Source organism: Brachyhypopomus gauderio, chromosome 3 (assembly GCF_052324685.1).
Source record: "Brachyhypopomus gauderio isolate BG-103 chromosome 3, BGAUD_0.2, whole genome shotgun sequence".
Classification (NCBI taxonomy): domain Eukaryota; kingdom Metazoa; phylum Chordata; class Actinopteri; order Gymnotiformes; family Hypopomidae; genus Brachyhypopomus; species Brachyhypopomus gauderio.
The window spans coordinates 9,614,646-9,641,272 of record NC_135213.1 but is presented as its reverse complement, the minus strand read 5'-3'; the positions used below and the strand labels follow the sequence as shown (position 1 = coordinate 9,641,272).

General features: G+C 48.0%; 1 protein-coding gene across 1 annotated transcript in view; it reads right to left on the bottom strand.

The window, feature by feature from the left end:
* Positions 1-7,873: 7,873 nt before the first annotated feature.
* LOC143510232 (heparan sulfate glucosamine 3-O-sulfotransferase 3A1) overlaps positions 7,874-26,627 on the bottom strand; it is a 33,208-nt gene continuing 14,454 nt past the window's right edge. Inside the window, exon 2 of the mRNA XM_076999361.1 lies at positions 7,874-10,089. Within this exon, the coding sequence (XP_076855476.1) occupies positions 9,468-10,089 (622 nt within the window). The 3' untranslated portion in view covers positions 7,874-9,467. The remainder of the gene's footprint in view (positions 10,090-26,627) is intronic.

Genomic DNA, 26,627 nt, shown 5'->3' with positions numbered 1-26,627 from the left:
CAGGTTCTGCTCTCTCCTTCCACTCATCTTTCTCCAACAAACGGTACTTGGTGTCTTTTAAAACACACAAAAAAATTGTGTGACTTATGGTGATATATTGAACATATTTCCTCATTTATCATGTTTAAAGTCCACAAAAGCAACTTGATGAGTGACCAAATGTGACTCCTCAATCACCGTAATCGTTCTTATCGACCTCTTATTTATCGAGCAGGCCTCTGCAGGCCACCCTGAGGCAAAGAGCTGTCATGTTCCTGGTTTGAACCAGATTGGGAGGAAGTCCAGAGTGCGGGTTTGCTCCGCCAGCGCGTGTGACCTTCCCACCCTGTGCCACGTACTCTGGGTCATTAAGGAGTGTTTGGAGGCACAGTGCCAACCTGAAGTCTCCACAGACTACTGTGTAGGTATGATGGAAGGTGGAGAGCCCTCACCCTTGACCCCAATGGGGTGATGGATTTGGGCGGCGCTACTGGCGTGTTCCGTTGGGACTAGTTTGTCATAATTCCCACAGGTCCTCAGGTCGGCGCTGGACGCAGGACAGGGACATACGCATGCGGTCAGATACCTCGTAACGAGGACTGGCGAATGAGAGTAAAGAAACAGGCCCAGCAGCAGCAGGAGGTCGGCCTTCTCAGAGGACCGGTCCACAGCAGACAAAACCAGACAACCGTTGGCCTGTGCTCCTCATATCCTGCTAGTTCATTGCCAAAACAGATGCAGCCATAGACGCTGTAGTTGTGTTGGGTCCATGGCGTGCGGTGGATATGATTATGGGCTAGTGCGGGGCCTGAGGGCCGTACCGAGCTCTTCTGGAATGTGATCCAGATTATTGGGTCCATGTTCAAATTTAATGTCAAGCTGACAGGGCATGAAGTGGAAGACAATAACTGCAGAAGGCTGTGGAAGTGAAACAAACGCTTTACCAACACCATCTTCAGCCCGTCCACCGTGCGCTGCTAATTAAAAGGGCTCTTTATGTCTGGGCAATGCCCCTTCTTTGTTAAGTCAGAATCGGATATCAGAGACGGAGCAAAGAGTGAGCTCAGACTCGCTGACATAAATACCAGCACCCTGAGGATGACCTGAGGGTTCTGGCCCAACACCTGGGATCTGTTACCTGATCCTCCACACACACATGCACACACACATCAGTATAAATACATAAACACACCATGACATCTCAGCAAAACCTGCTGGTAAATTTTGAGTGTGTAACATGTAGCACATTAGTTTGTCAGTATCTCTGAGATGCCTGTTACCTGTAAACATTTGTAGTTGTAAACATTTGCAGTTGTAATCCGTACCTGTCAGTGGTCATAGTCTTTTATGAATTTTACAAATAAATACCCAATATCGTCTATCTGGACGTCTGAGAAAAGGTTGCCTTGAGCAGACAGTAATGTGTGACACATCATGCTTTAGCCAAACACGACACGGCTGTGTGAATTCTTCTAGCAGGCAGTTGACACCTCAGACAGCTCAGTCATAATACAGCATGTTTACACTGCTGCCCTCCCGCACATGCATTCATCATTCAGCCAGGGCCTGAAGAAACCCACTCCTGTGGAAAAATAACTCCGTGTCATACCTGCTGTATTTATGAAGCTGGGCTCAGGGCTTTAACGTGGCCCAGCTCAGACCTGCTCTGCTGCATGACTCCCGGGAGAGGGCATTTGTCAAAGCAGAAAGGGGGTGGGGGGTCAGAGGAGAGGCAGCAGAGTGAGTCTGAATGGCACAGTATGAAATGGGCTGGGGGGGGGGGGGGGGGTCTCCCTCAGTGATGGTGATGGGAACTGAACAGACTGACCTCATATTAATTCTACCTCCACTATTAGGGTGAGTTCAGGCTGGAAATTGTTGCACTGCAGTATGACACTGTTTGCCTGCCTCCATAGAGTTCACAGCAGTTCCACAACATTGGTAGAGAATGCCCACCGTGCGCTAACAACAGACCAAACACACCCACAACGCATAGATGTACATATGCACACATGCAACACAGAGATGTACATACACACACACGCAACACAGAGATGCACACATGCAACACAGAGATGTACATACACACACACGCAACACAGAGATGCACACATGCAACACAGAGATGTACATACACACACACGCAACACAGAGATGCACACATGCAACACAGAGATGTACATACACACACACGCAACACAGAGATGCACACATGCAACACAGAGATGCACATGTGCACACACAAGCTCTCACATGCACACTCACAACTTCATATTTGCAGAGAAGAACTCAGAGTTGATTCTCTCGCCTATAATGGCTGTGTTAACCTGCCATATGCTCACCACTTTGTCTGAGTTCATCCACACCCCCATAATTCACATAACGACCATTATACACACAGGCCATAATCTATTGGATGTAAGACATAGTGGTTTCCCCTGCTGTAGTGATGGGGCTGCTGCATCTCTGTAGCTCCACAGTCTCCTGGATTTTTTGGTTGGATGCAGAAGCAGCAGTGGGTCGTGTGCCTCCACCTCCTGGAGCCTGCTGTCTCACATGTATAATTGCAGGTGGAGCGCTTGGATTCAGCCTCCGCCTGTTTGTCTCACCAGCCTGAGTGTAATGTTGTGCCACTCTTGATCTCACTGTGACCTTGCCCTGGTCTGGCCGGGCAGAATCTGGTCATGTGCACGCGTTTGTCCTGAGGTCAGTATAACAACATCGCAACCATGTGTCTAATGTCCACACTTTCATGCTTTCACTTTTCACTCTGTAGGTTTAAAAATGTGAATAATGCTGGAAATAGAACTGTGTGAACACATTGAAGATCAGGTGTGTGTGTGTGTGTGTGTGTGTGAGAGAGAGAGAGAAATAGAGGGAGGGAGAGAGAGTTTGTGTGTGTGTGTGTGTGTGTGTGTGTGTGTGTGTGTGTGTGTGTGTGCTGGTGCCCTGTATGTTGGGAGCTCTGACTGGAGTAATGATGTGCTTGTCTGGGAATCAAGCTAACGTTACTCGCTCAGTGCGTGAACAAAAGTGTTTCTTTTTTGAGCTGTGTGTTTCAAGACCTTGTCACATGAAACAATCTGTTCTGTGTTTTATAGTCTCAGTCACAGGATCATTTCAGTTATCTGGATCTGTGTTTGCTTGGGTGGAGTATTGAGCCTGACTGAGCGAACATAAGTCAGAGGTGTCGTGTGTCAGCTACAACCTGGTGAATATGTAGTTGTTCAAACTCTGCAGGTTTGATGAGCTAAATCAGGACTGTCATGTCGTTTGCAGGATTTCCTGAGTCTGCCTTATATATAACCTCACTGTGGCATATAGGATGAGTGACAGTCTGCAGTTGAACACTAACCAAAAACAAGGTACAAAGCACTGAAATCAGAATAACAGACCCAAACCAGAGATGCCAGTGTGTCCATATGACCTGCTGGAGCTTTGTGGAGTGACAGGACCTCCAGGAGCCCAGCACTGCCTTCCTGGCCCTGGGGAGAAAGTCACTCCGACCCCCAGGCTGTTTGGTCCCGTCTGTTTAGACCGCTGTCACTCTGCTTTTCATCTGCGGAAGGGAAAATCTGAGCTTACTGTGAACGCAGCTTTCATCGACTGTCACGAGCAGTTAGAGTTCCCGTCTACAGGAGCTGTTCCTTCGCTTTAGGAAGGATGGCGGAGAGAAAAGGCGGGAGTGATCTGAAGCGTGCGTGTGTGGAGAAGTCGGCTCAGAGCCGCCGCGAACTGTGCAGTATAGTGTTTTTTTTTTTTTTGTTTTGTCCCAGGGTGCAACACTTCAAACAAAGTGGCCCTCCTTTTCCAGTCAGCGTGCGAACCGTTCATAAACACCATCAGGCCGTATTTCAGCCGCGAGCGTCCACTTCATGACAGCTGCAGGAGAGTCCCCACACCGGAGCTCTAGGTTTGCTAGAGTCCTACTGATCTCAGTACAGCCATATTGGAAAAACGCATTTGTGGTGGTATGCCGATCGTTTACAGCAGTACGAGCTTTGTGCTGTTCGATAGAGCCATAGAGCCATGTCTGTTCTTCCTGCTAGTAGGATTAAAAGTGATGCACAAAAAAGAAGAGGCTGATTTCAGCTGCAGTCTACTGCAGGAGTGTGTGTGTGTGTGTGTGTGTGTGTGTGTGTGTGTGTGTGTGTGTGTGTGTATGTGTGTGTGTAAATGAGCAGCAGAGACGGGTCTCAGTAAACTCCTGTCAGACTGCGGCAGACCAACATAAGAACAGAGGTGGGGGGGTGTGTCTTGCCCCTGACCCCTGACCCCGGGGTGTGACCACCGCTCCTCTCAGCATCTCCCACTCCTGCTCATTGTCCTGCCTCCATTTCCTACTCCTCCAGTCCTGCCATCACATTGTTCCTGACGTGTTTTCCTAACATTTGTTGGTCAGGATAACCTCTCCTGCCACATGGATCAACAGTGTAGGAAGTCCTACACCAACCACGCAAGATCAGTAATAATATAAAAGCCATGCTTTACACAGTTTCTCTTAAAAAGAATATTAAATTTTTTTGTAAAAAAAGAAAATAAACTGATAAAAAGAGCAGTCAAAATAAAGACCCCTTTAAAAATCTATTACATGAGGATTGAATGTGTGAAAAGCTCTCTGATCTTCCACAGTGAGTAAAAACTAGAATTTTGCTCTCAAGTCATAATGTAAATTCGGGGGTTCTTAATAATGTTTGGTGACCTGAGTCATTTATTTTGGCAAAGCCATTAAGACATTTTAGAACAAATTAAAGAATTCTCAAACCAGTCCTGAATGACTGTTTTTAAGATCTTATGTGATCCCTGTGTCACATCAGGATTCCTGCTACAGCACTATGAACTTCTGTACTCTTTTAAAAGAGCTGTTGAGTGTTCGGTAATCCAATCTAGATAACACACAAGCTAACGTGTCAGCAGTGCTCATGATGTTATTTGCCATTATGGAAGTGCCTGTATATTACAGGCAACACTGGGGTGTTTCTAAAGTTGAGATCACTCAAAGTTCTTAGGGTTAGGCCTTCAAAGATGCAATGAGAATATTCCAGTGTTTTTGTCGTATTCATTTCATATGAAACTCTGTGCCTGTACAGCAAGCTACGAGTTCTGTGATGTAACGTGAAGACAGTCATCAGCCTGAGATGCTTCTCCGCTAGTAAGAACACACGAGTGAATCATCTCTTCAGACGTCTCAACTCAGCTGGGTTAAAACTTCAGGGATAAAGTCTTATGTTGTGATAAACTGATAATATCAACTAACAATAATATGAAACATTGTTCAGTCAGAGGTCAGCCAAAGGATTTCAAGAGCAGCTTCAGGGTTATGTAACTCCCATAATTGCTTCAACATGAAGAGCTGAAAGAATGGCTGTAGTACATTTTGCCCCATTGTAAGGTGGGGGGTGGGGCATGTGAGGCAGTAAGAGGCAGTCCAGCTCCGTCCCTGGCTGGGAGATAGTTGGAGTGATACTGCTTTTGTCTGGGGACCCACTTTCCACTCTAGGACACATTCTCTGCTTTAACAGTCACAGTCCTTCGGCCTCCATCCAGAGGCAGTCTGCCTGTGTGGAGGGAGATAGGACCCAAAATGACGAGGGTTTATCAGAGCTCAGAAGGGACACTGAATGAGGATGATTACCCGTAGGTGAACACACACACGCACACGCACACGCACACACACACATACACGCACACACACACACACACACACACACACACACACACACACACACACACACACACACACACACACACACACACACACACACACACACAGCTTTAGTACCCCCTACCCACCTGGTACAACTACTTGCTGACAGAAACCTGAGGTAGTCTCTGAGAAGATGTGAGATTATGCATGTGAGGTCTAAAGTGGAAGATTCCGGAGCATCGCTTTCCGATTTTATCACCCACACTCATTAAGCCCAGTCCCCTCTGTCTAAAACAGGACTCTCTGGCCTCGGAACAGATGTTGGGTGACCATGTCTTAGTCTTACCGCAAAGCTCGCATCATTCTTGAAACATCATTGTTAATATAAATGTCCTTGTTACAAAATCACAAAATTTTGATGAAAACCAATAAGGATTTGCATTTAATAGCATCTTTGAAGTAATGAAATCCTGGTTTTAGATTAGTCTGTACATCATTTCAGACTATGATAATTGTTTCATAAGAAGGATATTTAAAAAGTGGTCTCAAGATAATTTTCTGTAGGTATAAATACATTTGAACATGACGTATTCCCTTGAAATGTTTCCCTTAAATGTTTTTGTGCTGTTACCATGTGAGAAGTTGGCAGGAACGATGGGTGGGGCCAAGGGTTAGACCTAACACAACATCCTGTGTGATGCTAACAACAGTCTTAGCACCGAGTCTTGATCGGTGAGTATCTGAGAGACTACTTTCAGGAATTTCTTTTCAGCCCGTTCACACATTGAGCTGTCTGCCTTTAGCACTTTCAGCATGTGGGTCCACGTCTCTCAGCAGGTCAAAGACCGGCAGCAGAATTCTCAAGCAAAGGCTAAAACAAACAGACATGTGGAGAGGGGGACAGAGGCCCTGAAGAACGAGTGCTTCATACTGCACAATGCTGTACAGGGGAGAGGAGCCACAGAGAGAGAGGGACAGAGAACGGAGAAGAAGAAGAGACAGGAACCGCCGTTGGTACTGTCGAGGCCAAACAGAAATTGAATTGGCAAGTTGTCCTCCATAAACAAAATGTGACTTCCCTCCAGGAGTGGCTGTGGGTTCCAGTGTTTTCAGACCATCCCAAAAGAAAAAACACCCAAGCAAACAAAGAAAGCCACATCTCTGTCCTCAAGCACTGCGTTGGCTTGCCATGGGCAAATTAGCCCCTCTGCCACCTATAACCCAAACTCCCACAAGCCTGTCAGCGTCTGGCAGTGTGGAGGGGCAGATAAACACAGACAGTGAGAGATGGTGGATGGGTGGAGATAGGCACTCTGCCCGCCCTGTGGAGTCCAGGACTGCTGCGGAGGAGTGGGCTGTGGTGTCCACCACAGTGCTCGCTGGCGCCCCTCGCTGGCGCCCCTCGCTGGTGCAGCCGTAACACACACACTGTTCTGTGCCATGCCAGCACAAGGGAGGAAGCCAGAGAAGGATGCTGCTACCCACGGATCGCTTTAGAGAACACTCATGGCGTCTGTCCCTCAAAGGGTTAAACCACAAGGAGTTTGTTTAACTATACAATACTCACATAGACTGTGGCATGCTGCAATACTCAGAGCCTGGCATTCAAACACGGCTCGGTTGATATTTTTACCCTACACTGGGACCCTCACATTTGCGTGCTTGGGCAGAAATTGAGATTTATCAGACTTCACAGTGTTTTTCAGACCTTTAGCTGTTTAGTTCTAGGACATTTTTGCCCCTGTAGCCCCAGTTTCCTCCTCTTGGCTGACATGAGCGGAACTCAATGTGCTCTGTCGCCTCTACTGACCATCCACCTCGACCTTTGCCATGTCGTATGTTTCAAAATGCTTTTCTGCTCACCACGGTTGTAAAGAGTGGTTCCTGGAGTTACCACAGCTTTCCTGTCATCTCAGACCAGTCTGACCATTCTCCTCTGACCTCTCCCAGTAATGAGGTATTTCTGCCCACAGAACTACAACTTACTGGGCATGTTTTGTTTGTCACACCATTCTGGAAAACTTGAAAATCTGTTGTGCATGAAAGTCCCAGATTAGCAGTTTCTAAAATACTCAAACCAACCTGTCTGGCACCAATGGTCACGCCAACGGACAGGCCTACGGTCACTTTCTTCCTCTTATTTCAAACTAAGGCTCTTGGCCTAATTGACATGATATGGATTAGAAATTAATTGAATAATTACACGATAGGGCAGGAGATGGTCCTCATATTGGCCAGTAAGTGAAATGCACCATGTACCGGATTCTTTTCCAGCTTAACTTTAATGAAGTAAATTAAAACTCGGTTAGTAGCATATGGTCATGTGATCACCATGTCTGATGGATATAGTGTTTTATGGTGTAGTAGCTGATAGATATAGTGTGGTATGGTGTTATAATTGGAGCTGTAACTAGTTGTTAGGAGAAACACCTATGCAAGAAACAACTGCAGTATTCTGTATTACAGCTGCATTTCAGTAAAATACTGCTAAACAGTGACTCTGGTTCATAAACATTATTTTATTTTATTAAAGTGTGCTTTAGAAAATCTACCGAGGTTTAACTAAAACCAAACATATGATTCATACGGCTGATAATATTGTAAAGAAATATAATATAATATTGCAAAGAAAAATATTCAGTTGCTTTGCTCTCTCGAAATTGAGTGAGTGAGTGTTCCCATGACGCACAATAGATTTGAGACACACAGACAGAAAGACAGACAGACAGACAGACAGCATGAACATTCACTCACAACAATCCCTTGAAAGTGTGTGGAAGAATCAGAAATTATACAATAAAAGCTTCATCATGGACATTTTTACCTTCAATGCTAGTCTAGCCCTGTAATGAAGACAAAGACTGGCTCAATAATATCCTCTGTGTTAAACACACACACACGCTGTCAACAGAGAATATGCAATGACCCCAATGTTCCCAGACCACTTTAACTGGGAGGGTGTGTAGGGGGTGGAACATTCAGTTGAGTGGCAGAAAGGCGGGACACCAAGCACTAAAACAGACGTTTGAGAAAGATGTCATGCAAAAGGGGTGTGTGGCCACAGACAGAAGATTCCCCAAGAGAAAAGAAACCCTTAGATTGACACATTTGTGTTGTAAGATTCAAAATAAAAATGACTTATATCAGGCACTATAAACATTCAGAGTAAAATGATCAATGATTAGTCCTCGAGGGTTCTCAGTGATGCTTATTAAAACAGTTTCCACTATATCTGTGTACATCATTCTTTTTTAAATAAATAAACTTAAGAAAAATAGTGTTTATCTTTAAATTCTTTTCTTTAAAATTTTTGCCAAGCTTTGCAAGCAGCTTGATAGTCATATATTTAAGGAATGGCGAAACCCAACTCTGTTTGAAAGCTTTCTGTGCCGTCAGAGTCAGGGCAGATGCACCGTAGTCCATGGCCCACTCCAAGTTCTGTGTAGTTCCTCAGAACTTTCAGTGTCTTGATAAATGTCGGTAATTCCTGATGGATTCAGCGTGATGGGGTAAAGGATGTGTGGATGTGTGATCTTCCTGTTTTAATGAGCTCGGTCTCCTGTGCTGTCCTTCATAAGCACAAAGAGGGGGAAGTGTTAACTGCACTGCTGTGAGGGTGCATGTTTGATGGGGTTTGAGGCCCACGTGTTGTGAGGATGATCGGAACTGGCATGTGAAGTGGTGGATGTTGGTCAGAAGGAGTGCTGCGTCAGTCATTGTTGCTGGTGAGATCAATGGTATAATAAACATATGCTCCTTCTTCCTTTGTTGGGTAACGTTGTGGTGTTGGGCATGACTACAGTTTGGCCTCACAGTATACGGTCTCCTGAGCTTCATGTGGTCAGTCATCCCAGCCAAATATCCTCCCAGTCATCTGGTAGAACTTCATGTTGAAGGGCCTGTAGAAGTCTCGTAGGCGCCGCACCACCTCCGGGTGGATGTTGGGGTGGGTCCTCCCTTTGGTCTTCCCCAGGCAGTGGGGTTTGCTGCTGCCCTCCGCTTTCTTCAGGCAGGGGAAGCCCTTGGTCTGGTTAAAGTAGAAGTGTTTGTCCGTGATGATCCTCTTCAGCCCCAGGAAGTCCTGCACGCGGCCCAGCTCCCCCGCCGGGTCGCTGATCAGCCGCTCGCCGCTCACAAACAGGATCTGGTGCATGGGGAAGAACTGCAGCCAGTTGTCCAGGTGTTTGGCGTAGATGCCGATCTGCACGGCGCTCCACGAGGTGTCGATCAGTCCCGTGGTCCTGTTCTTGAAGGTCAGGCTCTCGAAGGTGGGAATGTCGGGCTTCTTGGACAACGTCTGGGTGTAGTCCGAAATGGCCCGCGTCACGGGGTCCCGCACCACCACGATCAGCTTGGTGGAGCGGGACATGGAGTGGATCCGGGCCGGGGCCTCGCGGGTGACGAAGTAGCTGGGTGTTTTCTCCATGGTGATCTGACCCTCCAGGGTCTTGGGCATCAGCTCTCTGGGGAGGAGAAAGATGAACAAAACTAGGTTTATGATGAGTGTACAGGCCAGTTACAGTACGCCACGTCATCGCCATTCCTCACATTTACAAACAGTTCAAAACAAAACAGTTTTCCACCCAGCACAAATATTGCTCTTGAACAATCCATTAGGAGTAATATATTTTAAAAGTGAGAACTGTTCCAAATTTTGAAATATCTGACAATAAATAAATAAATTAGCAAGTATCGCTTAACAATTGACAGCATTGATACCGACAGTGAGCATTTAGTGAATTAATGGAAGCTTGCTGTTGACTACTGAAACAAATGTAATTCAATAGAGTGAGAGAGCATCAAATTCAGTATGACACTGACACACAAGTCCTACCATCTGCTGTCTGAGCAGATCAGCCGGTCTCAGCAGAGCCAGAGAACTGAGGCAGATCTCCTCAGAGACCTTGGGGAGTCAGCGGGAGGAGCACCTGTGATTCCCCAGCAGCCGTGAAGGCCAGGCAGCCACACATTGCCTGTCCTCACACTCAGACTTCCCCTGCCCTGTTCTAAGAGCACATGTACTGTCTTGATGCTCCTGAAGACCAAAATGCTAAATCCCCTCACAGTATCTGTGACACACAATTTAAAAGTCTGTGTTTAAGCTTATGAGTAAAAGAGTGCAGAAATAATCATAATGTCACCGTGGTGGTAGCTCCCTAGTGTCAGTAGGAAACAGAAGCTAACACCCCTCCCACTCCAACCCTTATTGGAGAATCCATCACTGGCAATGAAAACCTTCCACTGGCCAGAGGCAACAGACATAATATTTGGTTTGTCTTCTCCAGTACAGCTTTTACTTTTGATCTGGGGGGTTTTAAAGAAAAAGAGAAAACAGAGTATATAGAAATTTCTCTTTTTCTCTTTCATTCCCTCTCCCTCTACCACTCTCCCTCTTTCTCTCTCCCTCACACTTTTTTCACTCTCTCAGTCTCTCTTTCTCTCCCCCACACTCCCTTTTTTCTCACTCTATCAGTCTTTCTCTCTCTCACTCCACCACTCTCCTCTTCCAGACACTCTCCTGGACAGTGATCTGGACTACAGCGGATAAAAGCAGTGTGTTAATGATTTATAACCCTCCACCATTTAGGGCACTGCAATAATTTCCCCTTTAAAGCCCAAGTAGAGAATATGTCCCTCAATTATTTATTCCCCTCTGTGCCAAGTGAGGGGCCTTAGGCCTGATGAAATGGCCTCTCACGCCCCCTACAGGAGGTCTGATGTGCAGGCCGCCACAGCAGCATTACTGCGGTGGGCTCAGAGATGTGGTCAGGGCTCTGTTCTCTGCTCTGTTCTCTTTCTCCTACTGTTTCTGGGCTTGTGTGACATTTTGCCTACCAAGCTATGCTTTCCACAGCAGAGTGTGTATGTGAGTGTGCATGCGTGTGTGTGTGTGTGTGTGTGTGTGTGTGTGTGTGTGTGTGTGTGTGTGTGTGTGTGTGTCAAAGTTTGAGCGTCTCTGAGTGTGACACTCAATGTTTATCTGCCACACAGCTGGGCTAGTAGACAGTCACACTCAGATGAACACAAGCTGAGGGAGGGGAGAGACTGAGAGAGAGGGATAGGGAGAGAGAGAGAGAAAGATGAAGAGAGAGAAGGATGTAAAAAGACTGAGTGAGAGCAGGATCGGGGGAATAAAGGAGAGGGGAGGAGAGTGCTTTTGTCCTGCGACAGTCTGGCTTTTAGAAGGATACACGTCTGAGCCTCACAACAAAACACTTTTATCATCTGTTGAAATGATAAATAAAGCAGGCGGTGTGATGTCACTGCCACATGTGCAGCTCAACACTTGAGTCTGTGTGCAGCTCAACACTTGAGTCTGTGTGCAGCTCAACACTTGAGTCTGTGTGCAGCTCAACACTTGAGTCTGTGTGCAGCTGAACGCTGAGTCTGTGTGCAGCTCAACACTTGAGTCTGTGTGCAGCCGAACGCTGAGTCTGTGTGCAGCTCAACACTTGAGTCTGTGTGCAGCCGAACGCTGAGTCTGTGTGCAGCTCAACCCTTGAGTCTGTGTGCAGCCGAACGCTGAGTCTGTGTGCAGCCGAACGCTGAGTCTGTGTGCAGCTGAACGCTGAGTCTGTGTGCAGCCGAACGCTGAGTCTGTGTGCAGCCGAACGCTGAGTCTGTGTGCAGCTCAACACTTGAGTCTGTGTGCAGCTCAACACTTGAGTCTGTGTGCAGCTGAACGCTGAGTCTGTGTGCAGCTCAACACTTGAGTCTGTGTGCAGCTGAACGCTGAGTCTGTGTGCAGCTCAACACTTGAGTCTGTGTGCAGCCGAACGCTGAGTCTGTGTGCAGCTCAACACTTGAGTCTGTGTGCAGCCGAACACTGAGTCTGTGTGCAGCTCAACCCTTGAGTCTGTGTGCAGCCGAACGCTGAGTCTGTGTGCAGCCGAACGCTGAGTCTGTGTGCAGCTGAACGCTGAGTCTGTGTGCAGCCGAACGCTGAGTCTGTGTGCAGCCGAACGCTGAGTCTGTGTGCAGCTCAACACTTGAGTCTGTGTGCAGCTCAACACTTGAGTCTGTGTGCAGCTCAACACTTGAGTCTGTGTGCAGCTGAACGCTGAGTCTGTGTGCAGCTCAACACTTGAGTCTGTGTGCAGCTCAACACTTGAGTCTGTGTGCAGCTCAACACTTGAGTCTGTGTGCAGCTGAACGCTGAGTCTGTGTGCAGCTCAACACTTAAGTCTGTGTGCAGCTCAACACTTGAGTCTGTGTGCAGCCGAACGCTGAGTCTGTGTGCAGCTCAACACTTGAGTCTGTGTGCAGCTGAACGCTGAGTCTGTGTGCAGCTCAACACTTGAGTCTGTGTGCAGCTGAACACTTGAGTCTGTGTGCAGCTCAACACTTGAGTCTGTGTGCAGCCGAACGCTGAGTCTGTGTGCAGCCGAACGCTGAGTCTGTGTGCAGCTCAACACTTGAGTCTGTGTGCAGCTGAATGCTGAGTCTGTGTGCAGCTCAACACTTGAGTCTGTGTGCAGCTCAACACTTGAGTCTGTGTGCAGCTCAACACTTGAGTCTGTGTGCAGCCGAACGCTGAGTCTGTGTGCAGCCGAACCAGGGTTGCCAACTTTTGACGTTCGTTTGGAGTGAGATTTTAACCTGGAGCCGGTGGCGAGTGTATTTTGTTGAGCGGGGGGGCGGGGTGGCGAACGTAAAATGGACACAGATTCAGTGTTAGCAAACTAGTAACGTATTGAATCATATATGTGGATCTGAGGTAAATAAACTGGATATTTTTTTCCGGCGTGAGATATCAGAAGTGTGGCGTGAGAGCGTGTGAAAACGGTCAAATGCGTGTGTCTCACGCTCAATGCGTGAGAGTTGGCAACCTTGCGAACGCTGAGTCTGTGTGCAGCCGAACGCTGAGTCTGTGTGCAGCTGAACGCTGAGTGTGTGTGCAGCTCAACACTGAGTGTGTGTTCATTGCTCTGATGCAGCAGTTTGACATGATCAGGCATATGTGATGTAAAAAGAAGAGGGAGAAGAGGAGGGAAAAGGATTGAGCCTCCCGACCTCTCAGATGACCTCCGACCTTTCACCTCCCCAGAGGCCACGCCGCTGGTTTTAGTTGTCAGGGTATCCCAAACATATTAGCAGCACTGTGAAGGATGGAGATCACAGCTCTACATTTAAAGGTCTCACTGTGTGTTCAGCATGTAAACGCCAGAGATGATTTAGAGCCCAGACGCTTGGTCCAAGCCGCAGTAAAGAGCACCTCAGTTGTGCAGCGCTGCCAAGTCTAAGCTTCCAGCAGCCTTTTCAACACAAAACACCCCCAGCCCCAAACTGGGCTTTCATTGTAAAAACAGAGGACATCACAATGCCATAGTGACTGAGAAATCGGACTGCTGCAGTGTTCAGAACTGTTCCACCATCTGTTTACAGGCATCACACCGAGGACACAAATAATTGATGGGACATCCTGACATCCAGTAAGACCAGTTAGACCAGTTAGACCAGTTAGACCCATCTTCCCTGCCAGCACGTTCCGGCCCTCGCCAGGTCGGAAGCACACCACATCATCATGAAATAGGCATGACCCAGTCCTTTTATATTTAATAAGCGCCATCTTTACTGGGTTCCAGTATGCTGTTTTAATGGTTTCCACTATGATGTTCCTGCTTTGTTTCAGTGTGGCTGCTGCCAAGCCCAAACTGTAGAACAGGGTCCAGGTCCGCCAGGCAGCACACGCACCTTCTCACCCTACACAGCTCCACCCACCTACCGACCTGGGGACTGTAGACACCCCACATGACAGAGCCACTCAACCAAGAACTGCGTTCACAGGGCCGGTTTGCCAAGTGGTGTTTTGATTTGAGGTCAGTATAAAGAGTGTAGAAAGGTCAGTGTGGCGGGATGGAGCAAAACACAGGAAATCATCAGATCTCTGAAGCGCTGTAACCTTTGAGAAACAATGTTATTTTTAACATTTTTCTTTCTAACAGCTGACAACCAAGGCAAGAATATCACCTTGATATGTGGCTCTGAATTCAGATGATAATAAAATATAAACATAATACAAACAGATGCTTGTTATTTTCACAGACTTGGTTGCAATGTTGTTTCACAGACACGGTAGACTGTAATTAATCACACATGATATTTGGCTTTGTCATCCAGCACAGTAGATTTGAAATGACACTAGGGTCTCATGTCCGTTCTACTTTTGTGAAGTCCAGATCAAAACAACATCACGTCACAGTCTAATAACTTGGAAATGCCAGTGTTTGCAGCCATTGTGCTGCAGGCCGTTGGGTCCTGTTATCACATGTGTACATCAGCGCTGGCGTCTGAAATTAGACGAGACTTGTACAAGACACATGTATTCTCCAGGGACTCCAGGGTTTGAAACAGTCTGGCATATTAGCTGGTTTCTCAGGAAGATAGAGGGAAGGAGGGGGGATGAGGAGACCGAGAATGAGAGAGAGAGAGAAGGAGGAAGAAACAAAAGGAGAGACAGAGATGGAGAGAGATTGAGAGAGAGAGAGAGAGAGAGAGATGGAGAGAGTGAGTGTGCTGGGAAGGAATAGTACAGCTTGTTAAGTATTTGAAAGTTAAATGAACTTCAGAGCAAGAAAATCCTGAAATGACTGCTAAAAAGAGCCAATTGAAAGAGAGAAAGGGAGAGAGAAAGAGAGAGAGAGAGAGAAAGAGGGCAAGCATAGCTGACGTACGAAGACATCCAGAGTTACAGCTGCGGAGAGCTCAGTAAAAGGTGGAGGGCTGTTCCGCTGTCTCCAGTGCTGTCTCCAGTGGAGTGTTACTGCCAGACTGGGGGTGATGGAACACATGAAGGAGTTGGGTTTCCAAGCACAGAAGAGATTTACTGCCCTTCCTGAGGAGCCCTTTCATGTCTCTCTTAAGCCCATGGACTATCGCTCCCAGCAGTCGTTGCTGGGCTGCCTTGCCTCACTGGGAGGCCTGGTCCATCGAGTAGGACATCTGCACCACGGAAGCCCAGGAGCACTCAGACTCTCAGCACTCAGACTCCTGGTGTTCTGCCCACTCTTCCCCAAGAAACGCTCATGATGCCCCTGTGCGCCATGTTTACCCCTGACCCACGCCTGCCTACCTCTGAACAAGCTGCAGTCATAGTCTACTTGAGTCTGAGATGTTTACCTTAACGTGGTCTTCTGCCACCAGCACCAGCAGTTCCTCGTACTCACATTATTACAGCTGTGGGACTTTCTAAAAGGAAATAATTGACCTGCAGTTGTAACTCATTCTCACTCGGTTCACACGTGAGGGCTAAATCAGGGGCCTCTGACAGCATCTGACACTCATCATGCGTCTGTGAATCAAACCTAAAGATGGCTTGTGGTATTAGAGAGAAGAAGGTTCTGCCAGGGGAGTGTTCGGAGCAAGCTGGGATATCTGCTGGTGGCGATGTGCTGAGGACGGACCCTGATCAGAAAAGTCCTGGACCCCTGGCCTGTCCAAGCTGTAGGAAGTGTGGATCCATCCACTGAGTGCTAACGGAGGAAAGAATCTCTCATGTGTTTCACTGCTATTCTGAACACACCAGTAATGGCCTCAGTATTTATGAGGTCTAAACCTGTCTGATACCCCCCCTCTCCCCACACTCCTCTTTCCTCTGTTTAATCCTCTCTCTACCCAAAGACCATATTGACAGGTGTTCATTTTCTAGGTGGGTGAACTCCAGCAGAGGTCAGTGCTCCGGTAATTCACTAGAACACTGTTAGTGTGTGTGGCCCACACTGCATCTGTCGGCAAGTGTGTCTGTGTGAACACGACTTGTCTACACGTGTTGTTCATGAGCCTCGCAGATGCTGTAAGTCTGCTGTGACTTACTGCCAAGCAACTGAGAAGCTCTAGGAAACTCTTCATAAGAAACTTCATAAAGTGTTAATAAGAATCTGCATGAGCTGTACCAGATTCATTAACTTTGTCGTGCTTGCTGTACGTTTCTCTTCTTCTACATTTCTCTGCAGTTGTCAGTGAGGTGGCTTTGCCTGTGCGCGTCTCCACTTTACTGCGTGAGGAGAAAGCCAGCAGTGGACGCAGACCTCCACCTGTCCATTTACCTGTCCGCCCTTATGCTGCCCACCCTGTCTGATAAAGCCCGTGTGCAGACCCTCCCAGGACCAGGCAGTGTGGAGCGAAGAGAACACTCATGCTGCGTGTGGTGCCGAGGAGGCCTTTACAGTGAGCTGATATGGGGGTGGATTTATGATCTTAGACTTGTGAGGCCTGGAGGCTGTCGTGACCTCCAGAGGCAGCAAAACAAACAGAACCAAACACTTTAGCCATGGCTAGGCTAGGAGTCTGTGTGCATATGAACCCTGTTACTTCCCAGTAGCGAGATGTTTTTTTCTGGTGTTTAGGCGTGTGGGTGGGTGGGTGGGTGGGTGTGTGTGTGTGTGTGTGTGTGTGTGTGTGTGTGTGTGTGTGTGTGTGTGTGTGTGTGTGTGCATTTCTCATCTGTATCTGGCATCAAAAAATGAGTGTGTGAAGTATGAGGGGATGATAACATTGTGCCTGCATTATTTTGTTAATATCACACTGACCCAGTTGTTTTTAAGCTGCTGCAAGTTTGAAGTGTGAGTTGGAATGGGAGACAATGCTGGGATTAGCTTTACATGCAACACTGGGATTATCTTTACATGCAATGCTGGGATTATCTTCAGAAGCAGCACCCCTCTCAATCCCCTCCCCCGCTCTCACAATCTCTTTTCTGCCAAGTCAGCTTTGAGAGTCTCAGGAGCTTGAGAGATTAAGTCACCTAAACTCAGAGCTTAATCCAAGATCATTTTCGAGGTGTCGTATTTCTCCAGCATTGGCATTGACCTGGCTGTCCAGGCTGGGTCCGGGGCCGTGGTTCAGAGGTCACGCCTGTGGCACATCACAGGCCTGTCAGACACACTCTGGAAAACGCCCATCACCAGCCACAACCGCACACTGTGGAGCCTAGCAGATATGCTGAAGACCTCCGAGTGGAGAGGATTGGAGTGTTGTGCCGATGTAGATATAAAGGCTTCATTTTCTGCTGAATCATCTCCCCATGTCTGAGGGCCATGGCTGCTCGAGGTCTTCTCTCTGTTGTCTTTCTTTGTGCCTTGCGGTGTAGCAGGCTGGCGATGACTGATGGGGAGTTCTGGGTGCATTAGTGCTCCATGTGTGCATGAGTGTGTTTGAAAGGGTGTAGGTGTTTGTGCATGTGAGCATGAGTGACTAAAGTGTTTCACTGCTCAGACCAAACAGCAGAATGTGATGTATAAATATTAGGGCTAAAGTCCCAGAGTAGAGTACTTGTATCTCCAAAAAAAAAAAAATCCCCACTTCAGTTCTGGGTGGAGCTTCCCCACCTCATCATCAGTTCTGGGTGGAGCTTCCCCACCTCATCATCAGTTCTTGGTGGAGCCTCTCCACCTCATCATCAGTTCTGGGTGGAGCTTCCCCACCTCATCATCAGTTCTGGGTGGAGCTTCCCCACCTCATCATCAGTTCTGGGTGGAGCTTCCCCACCTCATCATCAGTTCTGGGTGGAGCTTCCCCACCTCATCATCAGTTCTGGGTGGAGCTTCCCCACCTCATCATCAGTTCTGGGTGGAGCTTCTCCAGTTCAGTCTACTGCCTGTATACAGTGAGATTTGGATGTTTGGATGTGGAATGGATTTTCGTTCCTTTCTTCCTTTTACACACACACTGCCAGTGAGAGTATGACATGGATGAGTAGACAGCTGTTATCTGTGTGATTGGTAGAGGGGAGCTCGTTATCTCCACTTCTAACCCTGGGCCTTTTGATGCCGATTGGCCCCAGGGGGTGTACAGGTGTGCTAGCACGTCTGCTAATGAGAATCTGTAGTTATATTTGATTTCACTGTGGTTTTTCAGTCCCACAGAATCCTCCCAGCTGGACGCTTCCTGCACACTCGGGTCTACACGCTGTGCAGCGTTTGGAGACAGAGGCTGAATCTGAGCTTGACATGCACAAACACATTGTGTACTCACGTTAACAACTTCACCCCAACACACAATACCAGTGTACACCGCACCCTCTGCTTCCGTCAGTTTCTTGCTATAGTACGTTTTGTGACACAGGGTTTCAGTGTGATCACTCCAAATAAATTTTGTCTGCAGGGGAAGACAAAAGCTGTCTGATTGGAGTGTTTGCCAGTAACAAACTAGGACCACAAGACCACAGCCTGTTCCTCAGCTTGTCTGCACACTGGCTTTGTAGTGCTTCATCTGTGGAGTGGATGACAGGTTCACTACACAAGTTCTTCCTTTCTGCTTCACATAAGATCAGGTCAAAGGTCATTCTGACGGAGACATGCTCATTATCAGGTTATCAGGAGCTCAACACATCTGCGGTTCACATTGTTTGGATGAATGGTTATTGAGCAGATAGAAGGAGTGTCCTCATAGAATAATGTGTGTGAGAGAAAGACAGTGAGAGGAGAGATGTGTGTGGAATAAGTGTGTGGCTGGGTGCTTGTGTCTCGCTGCTAATCCTCAGCATTAGTTACTTAATCATCTTCACCAAAGGGCATGACCTTAGTGTCTGGGGAGGTCATGAGGGAGGGTCTCTGTGCCTCCTTTAAACCCTCTCTGTGCCACCTTAAATCCATCTCTGTGCCACCTTTCATTCTTTTCTGCTCACCTTCTAAATCATGATCTGTGGGGATGACAGGCTGTGCTGCTTAGCACACACACTCATAAATGCATGCGTGCACACACACACACACACACACACACACACGCACACACACGCGTCTCTCTCTCTCTATATCCATCACACTCTCTCTCATTCATGTCTACATTAATAGTACTATAGCTGAGACACTGCTGTATAAGGTAGTTGCATATGAAAATGTTTTCTAATTTTATATTGTATTGTGTAAAACTTAAAAATGTCATATAAAAATGTTTTCCAGTGGTCATAAAAGCACTCTTAACCCCCTCCCTGAGCAGGTGTAGTGGACCCCCACCCTGAGCAGATGTAGTGGACCCCCACCCTGAGCAGATGTAGTGAACCCCCACCCTGAGCAGATGTAGTGGACCCCCACCCTGAGTAGTTGTAGTGGACCCCCACCCTGAGTAGGTGTAGTGGACCCCCACCCTGAGCAGATGTAGTGAACCCCCACCCTGAGCGGGTGTAGTGGACCCCCACCCTGAGTAGGTGTAGTGGACCCCCACCCTGAGTAGGTGTAGTGGACCCCCACCCTGAGTAGTTGTAGTGGACCCCCACCCTGAGCAGGTGTAGTGGACCCCCACCCTGAGCAGGTGTAGTGGAGACATGATGACAGGTACTTAGGCTTACAGTTGTCTACATTTCTTGTAGCATTTCTTTCTTTCTTTTAGACTATTCTGATGTCATAGTGTTTAAAGTATTTAAGTGTTCATTTTCAGTTTTACATTGTATAATGTTCAATTTCCTGTGTTCAATTTCCAAACCACTTTTTATGAATGTAAAGCTACGTACCATAGCACAGCTAAATCTCCCTCTCTCCCTCCCTCTCTCTGCCCCTTCATCTCTCCCTCCTTCCATCCCTCCCTTCTCCTCTGCCTCCCTCCCTTCATCTCTCCTTCTCTCTCTCTCTCTCTCCCCCTCCCTCCCTCTCTCTCACCCCAACAACGCTCTCACCCACAATAACGCTCTCAGACCAACAACACTCTCAGACTCTTTATTCTTGTTATTCTGTCCTCACTCTCTTTCTGTCTATATCTTTCTATTCCTCTTTTCCTCTCTCATTTTCCAGAATGGTACCATGCAGCAGGGACACACACACACACACACACACACACACACACACACACACACACACACACACACACACACACACACACACACACACACACACACACACACAATCACTCTGCTGTTGTGAATGTTTGAAACGTGTTTAAAATTTACATGAAAAACAAACAAAAAAAAACACCACACACCACACCTTGCTAGGCTCTTTCTCTCTCTCTCTCTCTCTCTCTCTCTCTCTCTCTCTCTCTCTCTCTCTCTCTCTCTCTCTCTCTCTCTATCTATCTAATGCCAGGCCCTGTACTGCTTTTACCATGTTGGCCTGCAGGAGCATTAAATATTTAAGGGGAAATCCCTCCCTCCTGTCACATATTGTGCCGAACAAATAATGAGATTGTAATGATGAGTTAGCACGGTGATTTATCCAGGTAGAGGAGGACAGGCTCCCATAGAGGAAGCATGAGGGGGTTAATGATATGGTTGAAGGCCCCTCTCCCCATTCACAGACCTGTTTTGCATTATCCATTAAGTAAATAGCCCAAGAGAGCGAGGGAAGGTGTCCCACTCCTCACCAGTGATGACGGCACACTGGCCAAGGACACCAGGATGCTGGGGGAAGCTGGGGGAAGCTGGGGGATGCTGGGGGATGCTGGGGGATGCTGGGTTACCACGGCGTCTGATGCCAAGAAACAGAGCGTGGGAGAAAGGAGGTAGAGTGGGAAGAGAGGCCAGAGGAATGGGTGAGGAAGGATGGATGAGAGAAAGGCTTGGACAGAGAATGAGTGAAAGAATGAAAGAGAGAGAGAGAGAGACAGTGGGGGTGAAAGTGAAAGCTTGATAATAGGAAAGATGGATGAAGTGATGAAGAAAGCCACTATGATTTGTTATACATGTCTGTAGCAATACAAATAGCAGAGGTGGTAGGACTGGCAAGGACAGGGGGTCTAGAGTCCAAACCTAACAGAACAAGGGAGAGGGTCCAAACATAACAGAACCAAGAAGAGGGTCCAAACCCAAGGGAACCAGGGACAGAAGGACCTGAGTCCAAACCCAACAGAACCAGGAAGAGGGTCAAAACCTAACAGAACCAGGTACAGAAGGACCTGAATCCAGACCCAACAGAACCAGTTGGCGGAGCTGCAGGGGATTGTGTGCTGGAGGGCGAATAATCGGCCCGTGGAGAGTTTCAGTAGTGCAGACTCTCCCCACGGTGCCGTCAGCAGGGAGCAGGCAGCTTCATCTTCACAGCAGCTCAGCATGAGCTGATATGGGGTGTGACCAAGTGGCTGATGAAATGCTGTTAACAGCAGCCCGGTTTCTGCCATCGGAGGGAGGAAAGGTCCGACTGAAGCAGCCCAGGAGATCGCTGTAATGCCCCAACAAAGGGCCTTTCACAGCTGCGTTTTTGTTTCCGAACAAAGACAGCGGATCAGATTGATAGAGGAGTTATACTTTAGAGAGGCTGATGGCTGGGTGTCACTGGGCCAAGAAGTTCAAAAAGTTCTAGAAAAAGGTTACAGACAAAATGATGAAAAGCCTTGATCACTGAGGGAGGCGAGTGTGTGGAGCTGCACTAACCCTAACCCTAACCCTAACCCTCCACGCGAGTGGCTAGTGCTATGCTGCCCTGCGCTACACCCTCCACTACACGCCGACTTTGGCTTCATGTATGTTCATACACCATCTCACACCCCACACAGTCTGCCCGCCAACTGTCTGCCTGCTTTGGATCAGGAAAATAAATCATTAGTGATTACTTTTAAATGGCTGTGTTGATGTGTAGACATTTGTGTACAAATACGTTTTATACCTTTATAGTCATAAGGCCATAAATGAACATGCAGCTTTTGGTTCAGAAAATACTCGTGTGTGTGTGTGTGTGTGTGTGTGTGTGTGTGTGTGTGTGTGTGTGTGTGTGTGTGTAATGGAGTGTGGGCAGATCTGCGTTGGAGAGGTTTTGTTGGGGGTGAACTGCTATCAGATGATGAGTCACAATCAATCAGCAATTGGGTTTTCAGTTTTTAATATTGATATAATCGTTCCCCTAGAACACATTAAAACTCAGGAAAGATAATGGGTGGATGTTTTGAGAGAGAAAGGAGAGAGTGAACAAGCCCACAGCCCTTGAATGACAAATGCTCTGTACATACCAAACAGCGTCTGGAAAGAAATATAGATACATAAAAAGTGTGATTAGAAAAATAAATAGAGTGTACAGAATGTAATGGAGACAGCGTGCCGTAAAGCATCACTCAGGAAAACACATTTGCACAGACAAAAAAAGGAATAAAACCCCCATTAACTCTACCCATATTTGTGGTTATTTAGCTGTTAATATATTCATAGCCCGATTCACACATATATTATCACTTACATATTGTAGGAAAAATTGGAAGTGCTAGTTGCTCTTTTAAGTGTGTGAAGCATGAATGTGTGCTGTAGGGTCCTGCTTACTCTCTTCCCCTCTCCCCCTCTCTTCCCCTCCCCTCTTCCCCTCTCCTCCTCTCTCCCCTCCCCTCTTCCCTCCCCTCCCCTCTTCTCCTCACTCCCTCCTTCCCCTCCCCCTTCCCTCCCCTCCTCTTCCATCCCCTCCCCTCTTCTCCTCCCTCCCTTCTCTCCCCTCTTCCCTCCCCTCCCCTCTTCCCTATCCTTCTCTCTTCCCTCCCCTCCTCTCTTCTCTTCCATCCCCTCCTCTCTTCCCTCCCCTCCCCTCTTCCCTCCCCTCCCCTCTTCTCCTCACTCCCTCCTTCCCCTCCCCCTTCCCTCCCCTCCTCTTCCATCCCCTCCCCTCTTCTCCTCCCTCCCTTCCCTCCCCTCCCCTCTTCCCCTCCCCTCCCCTCTTCCCCTCCCCTCCTCTCTTCCCTCCCCTCCCCTCTTCCCCTCTCCTCCTCTCTTCCCTCCCCTCCCCTCTTCCCCTCCTCTCTTCCCTCCCCTCCCCTCCCCTCTTCCCCTCCCCTCCCCTCTCCTCCTCTCTTCCCTCCCCTCCCCTCTCCTCCTCTCTTCCCTCCCCTCCCCTCCCCTCTTCCCCTCCCCTCCCCTCTCCTCCTCTCTTCCCTCCCCTCCCCTCCCCTCTCCTCCTCTCTTCCCTCCCCTCCCCTCCCCTCTTCCCCTCCCCTCCCCTCTTCCCCTCCCCTCCCCCCCTCTCCTCCTCTCTTCCCTCCCCTCCCCTCTTCCCTCCCCTCCCCTCCCCTCTTCCCCTCCCCTCCCCTCTTCCCCTCTCCTCCTCTCTTCCCTCCCCTCCCCTCCCCTCTTCTCCTCTCCTCCTCTCTTCCCTCCCCTCCCCTCTTCCCCTCCCCTCCCCTCTTCCCTCCCCTCCTCTCTTCCCTCCCCTCTTCTCTATCCTCCTGCTTACAGTCCATGTGCTAGTGCAGCAGGGCCCTTGAGTGGGTTTGTGTGAGCTTGTGTCTTCTGGTAAAAGCACCACAGGTGCACGCAGGTCTCTGTGCCTCAGCCTGCAGGATGGTGAGCAGAAGCTGGGATGGTCAGACGTGGTTCCAGCCTCAACCTCTTTAGTAAACCGTTCTTCCTTCCCTGCCTGTGCTAACTACACACATGCTCTATAGGGCTGCCTTAACTTCTGCTGTCCTAAGTTCACCATACAGTAAAGACAAATCTATCCACATTTACCCCCATGGACAAGGTGCCCACTAAGCTGTGTAAATCATCCTTCTCTGCTCCCTGTCTGCAGTACTGCAGAACTGTGCAATCAAAATCTGATTAGCAAATTAGATAACAAAAATTCCAAAGGTAATTGGAAAATAATTGAATCTCAATTCCCCTCTCCTAAAAATGAATGTTACCACTCTCAGATCAGCTGGAGAGAAATGACCATGACCTCTACCGATGTGGCTTTCATTTATTTCTCTAATGAAAGCTATCGCTCAGGATTTACTGTTGCTTGGCCCTTTTAAATATTGCTGGCTTTCAGAACAGCCCCAAAGCACATGTTGCATGTCAAGCCAACAGTCACGACACGCTTCCGTCCGTCCTGAGAGATGCCCGCTCCACCGTGGGTGACCGACGCCCACCACACACGACTGATGGAAGCTGTAAGTTGCTTTCCTCCCCTCTGTCCCTAATGTGGGATCGTAATGGCCTGTGGGCAGGGTTGCTTCTACAGCAGCGGTCTGGGCACGTGACGACCCGTCTCTCTGTTTGTGTGGGAATGGCATTTTGACCAGCGTTGCGAGCACTTTGCACTAATAAAACTTCTCTAAATTGTTTGTGTAACTAAATTATGGTTGTCCCAGAGTCCCTGGCGGACGTCAAGTTAAGACGATAAGCAAACAAATATAAATCGCCCGCTGCTCAGCTCATGAGGCCCGCCCGCATGACGATCTCGGGCAGTGTGTTCCCAGACCTGTCTAACTCAACAAAGGAAAGATTACAAACGTCTTCATGAGGATGAAATAGGCATGCTATCATGGCAGTGCAGCGCTAAATATAACCCGGGAGATCAGACAAGACTGAGGGCTTACGCTAGGGATGGGAGAAGCTGCTCTATACGTCACGTTCTGCACAGCCGCACAGAGAAAAGATCCTCCTGGAACCCGTTATTAAAGTTTGATAGACATTATGGTCTTGTTGCTTCTGTGATGCATGATGTACTGTATAGGGATATAAGGGTGTGTCCGCATGTTTTACACTAATTACCTGTCTGTGAGCTTTGTCTGTAGGTTTGTGTGTGTGTGTGTGTGTGTGCGTGTGCGTGCGTGCGTGCGTACGCACTCCATGCTCAGTTGTGTAACTATGGAAACCAAGAAAGGGACAGGAAGCAGAGCAGATTTGTAAAGGGAAGTGATCATGGTGCTGGTGAATTATGCAGCCGAGCTAATAGGGTCACTCAAATATTGATGAGTGAGATGGAAGTAGAGAGAGAGAGAGAGACAGAGAGAGACAGAGACAGAGAGAGACAGAGACAGAGAGAGACAGAGACAGAGAGAGAGAGAGAGAGAGCCTCAGGGCTGACGCTGGCTTACACTTAGCCCCTCTGTGTTCAGCCACCAGGGTGGAGCTCCCACTAAGAGGCTGTGGTTTTTCAGCCAGGTAGCTGTGACCAGGCTTCTGGTGTATGATCAAAACCTCAATCACAGGCAACGCTAAAGTCAGAGTGGGCGTGACCAGTGCCTAACTCACCAATGGTGTGCCAGGAACACTCTGACCTGCTGAGGGGCTCTGAGGGGCTCTGTTTAACCAGCTTTGTCTCATGTGCTGCTCTTCCCAAATGGCTGTGGCCACTGATGCATACGTGTGTGGTCAGTCTCAGTGTCCTGGTGTCCAGCACAGGCTGCTGCCTGGAACAGCCCAGCAGGAGTCTGGAACAGCCCAGCAGGAGTCTGGAACAGCCCAGCAGGAGTCTGGAACAGCCCAGCAGGAGTCTGGAACAGCCCAGCAGGAGTCTGGAACAGCCCAGCAGGAGTCTGACTCATCCAGTGGTCTCAGGCTTGAGTGGATGTCATGAGTCAAACCTTCCATTGCTCACTTTCTTACTCTATAAACATTTACACACACGTAATCTTTCTTGTGTATACGTAAACACTAACACACACACTTACACTTTCTTGTGTATACGTAAACACTAACACACCCCCTTACACTTTCTTGTGTATACTCCATAACCACTAACATACAAATATACACGTTCTTGTGTATACTCTATAAACACTAACACTCACTCTTGTGTATGCTTAAACACTAACACACACACTTTCTTGTGTATACTCTATAAACACTAATACTCATGCACAAGACGAATGTATGTATAAATGAATGAAGTTACACTTATATAGCTCTTTCTCAGAACTCAAAAATTGACTGCTGTTATATGCAGTCAATATATCAGAAATAAATCCAGTCAACACACTGGACATTATGAAAAGTTTGGGACTTTCTGTTAAGAAAGAGAAACATGTTTATATAGAACACAGCACAATGCTTGAGGTACAGAACCTCACCAGTTCTATACAGGATATTATATTCTATACAAATCAAGGCACAACTGCTACGGGGTTATTCACATAACATCTGAGCGTCTGAGCAAGCGTCCCTCACATTTCTCTTTTTTTGGTAATGTTTTTTTCCTACAGCACTACCTTTTGGAAAAACATGCAGTTCTCCTCTGCTGAAGTGCACACACACGTGTGTGTGTGTGCGTGGTCGCAGCCTCCGGCCCATCACTCAGATGTGCGGACGTGGAGTGTCTGTCTAATGAGAGGTCATGATCACATCCCCATTCAGAACGCTCAGGTGGGATCCATCAAGCTCATCCTCACTGTGACTGCC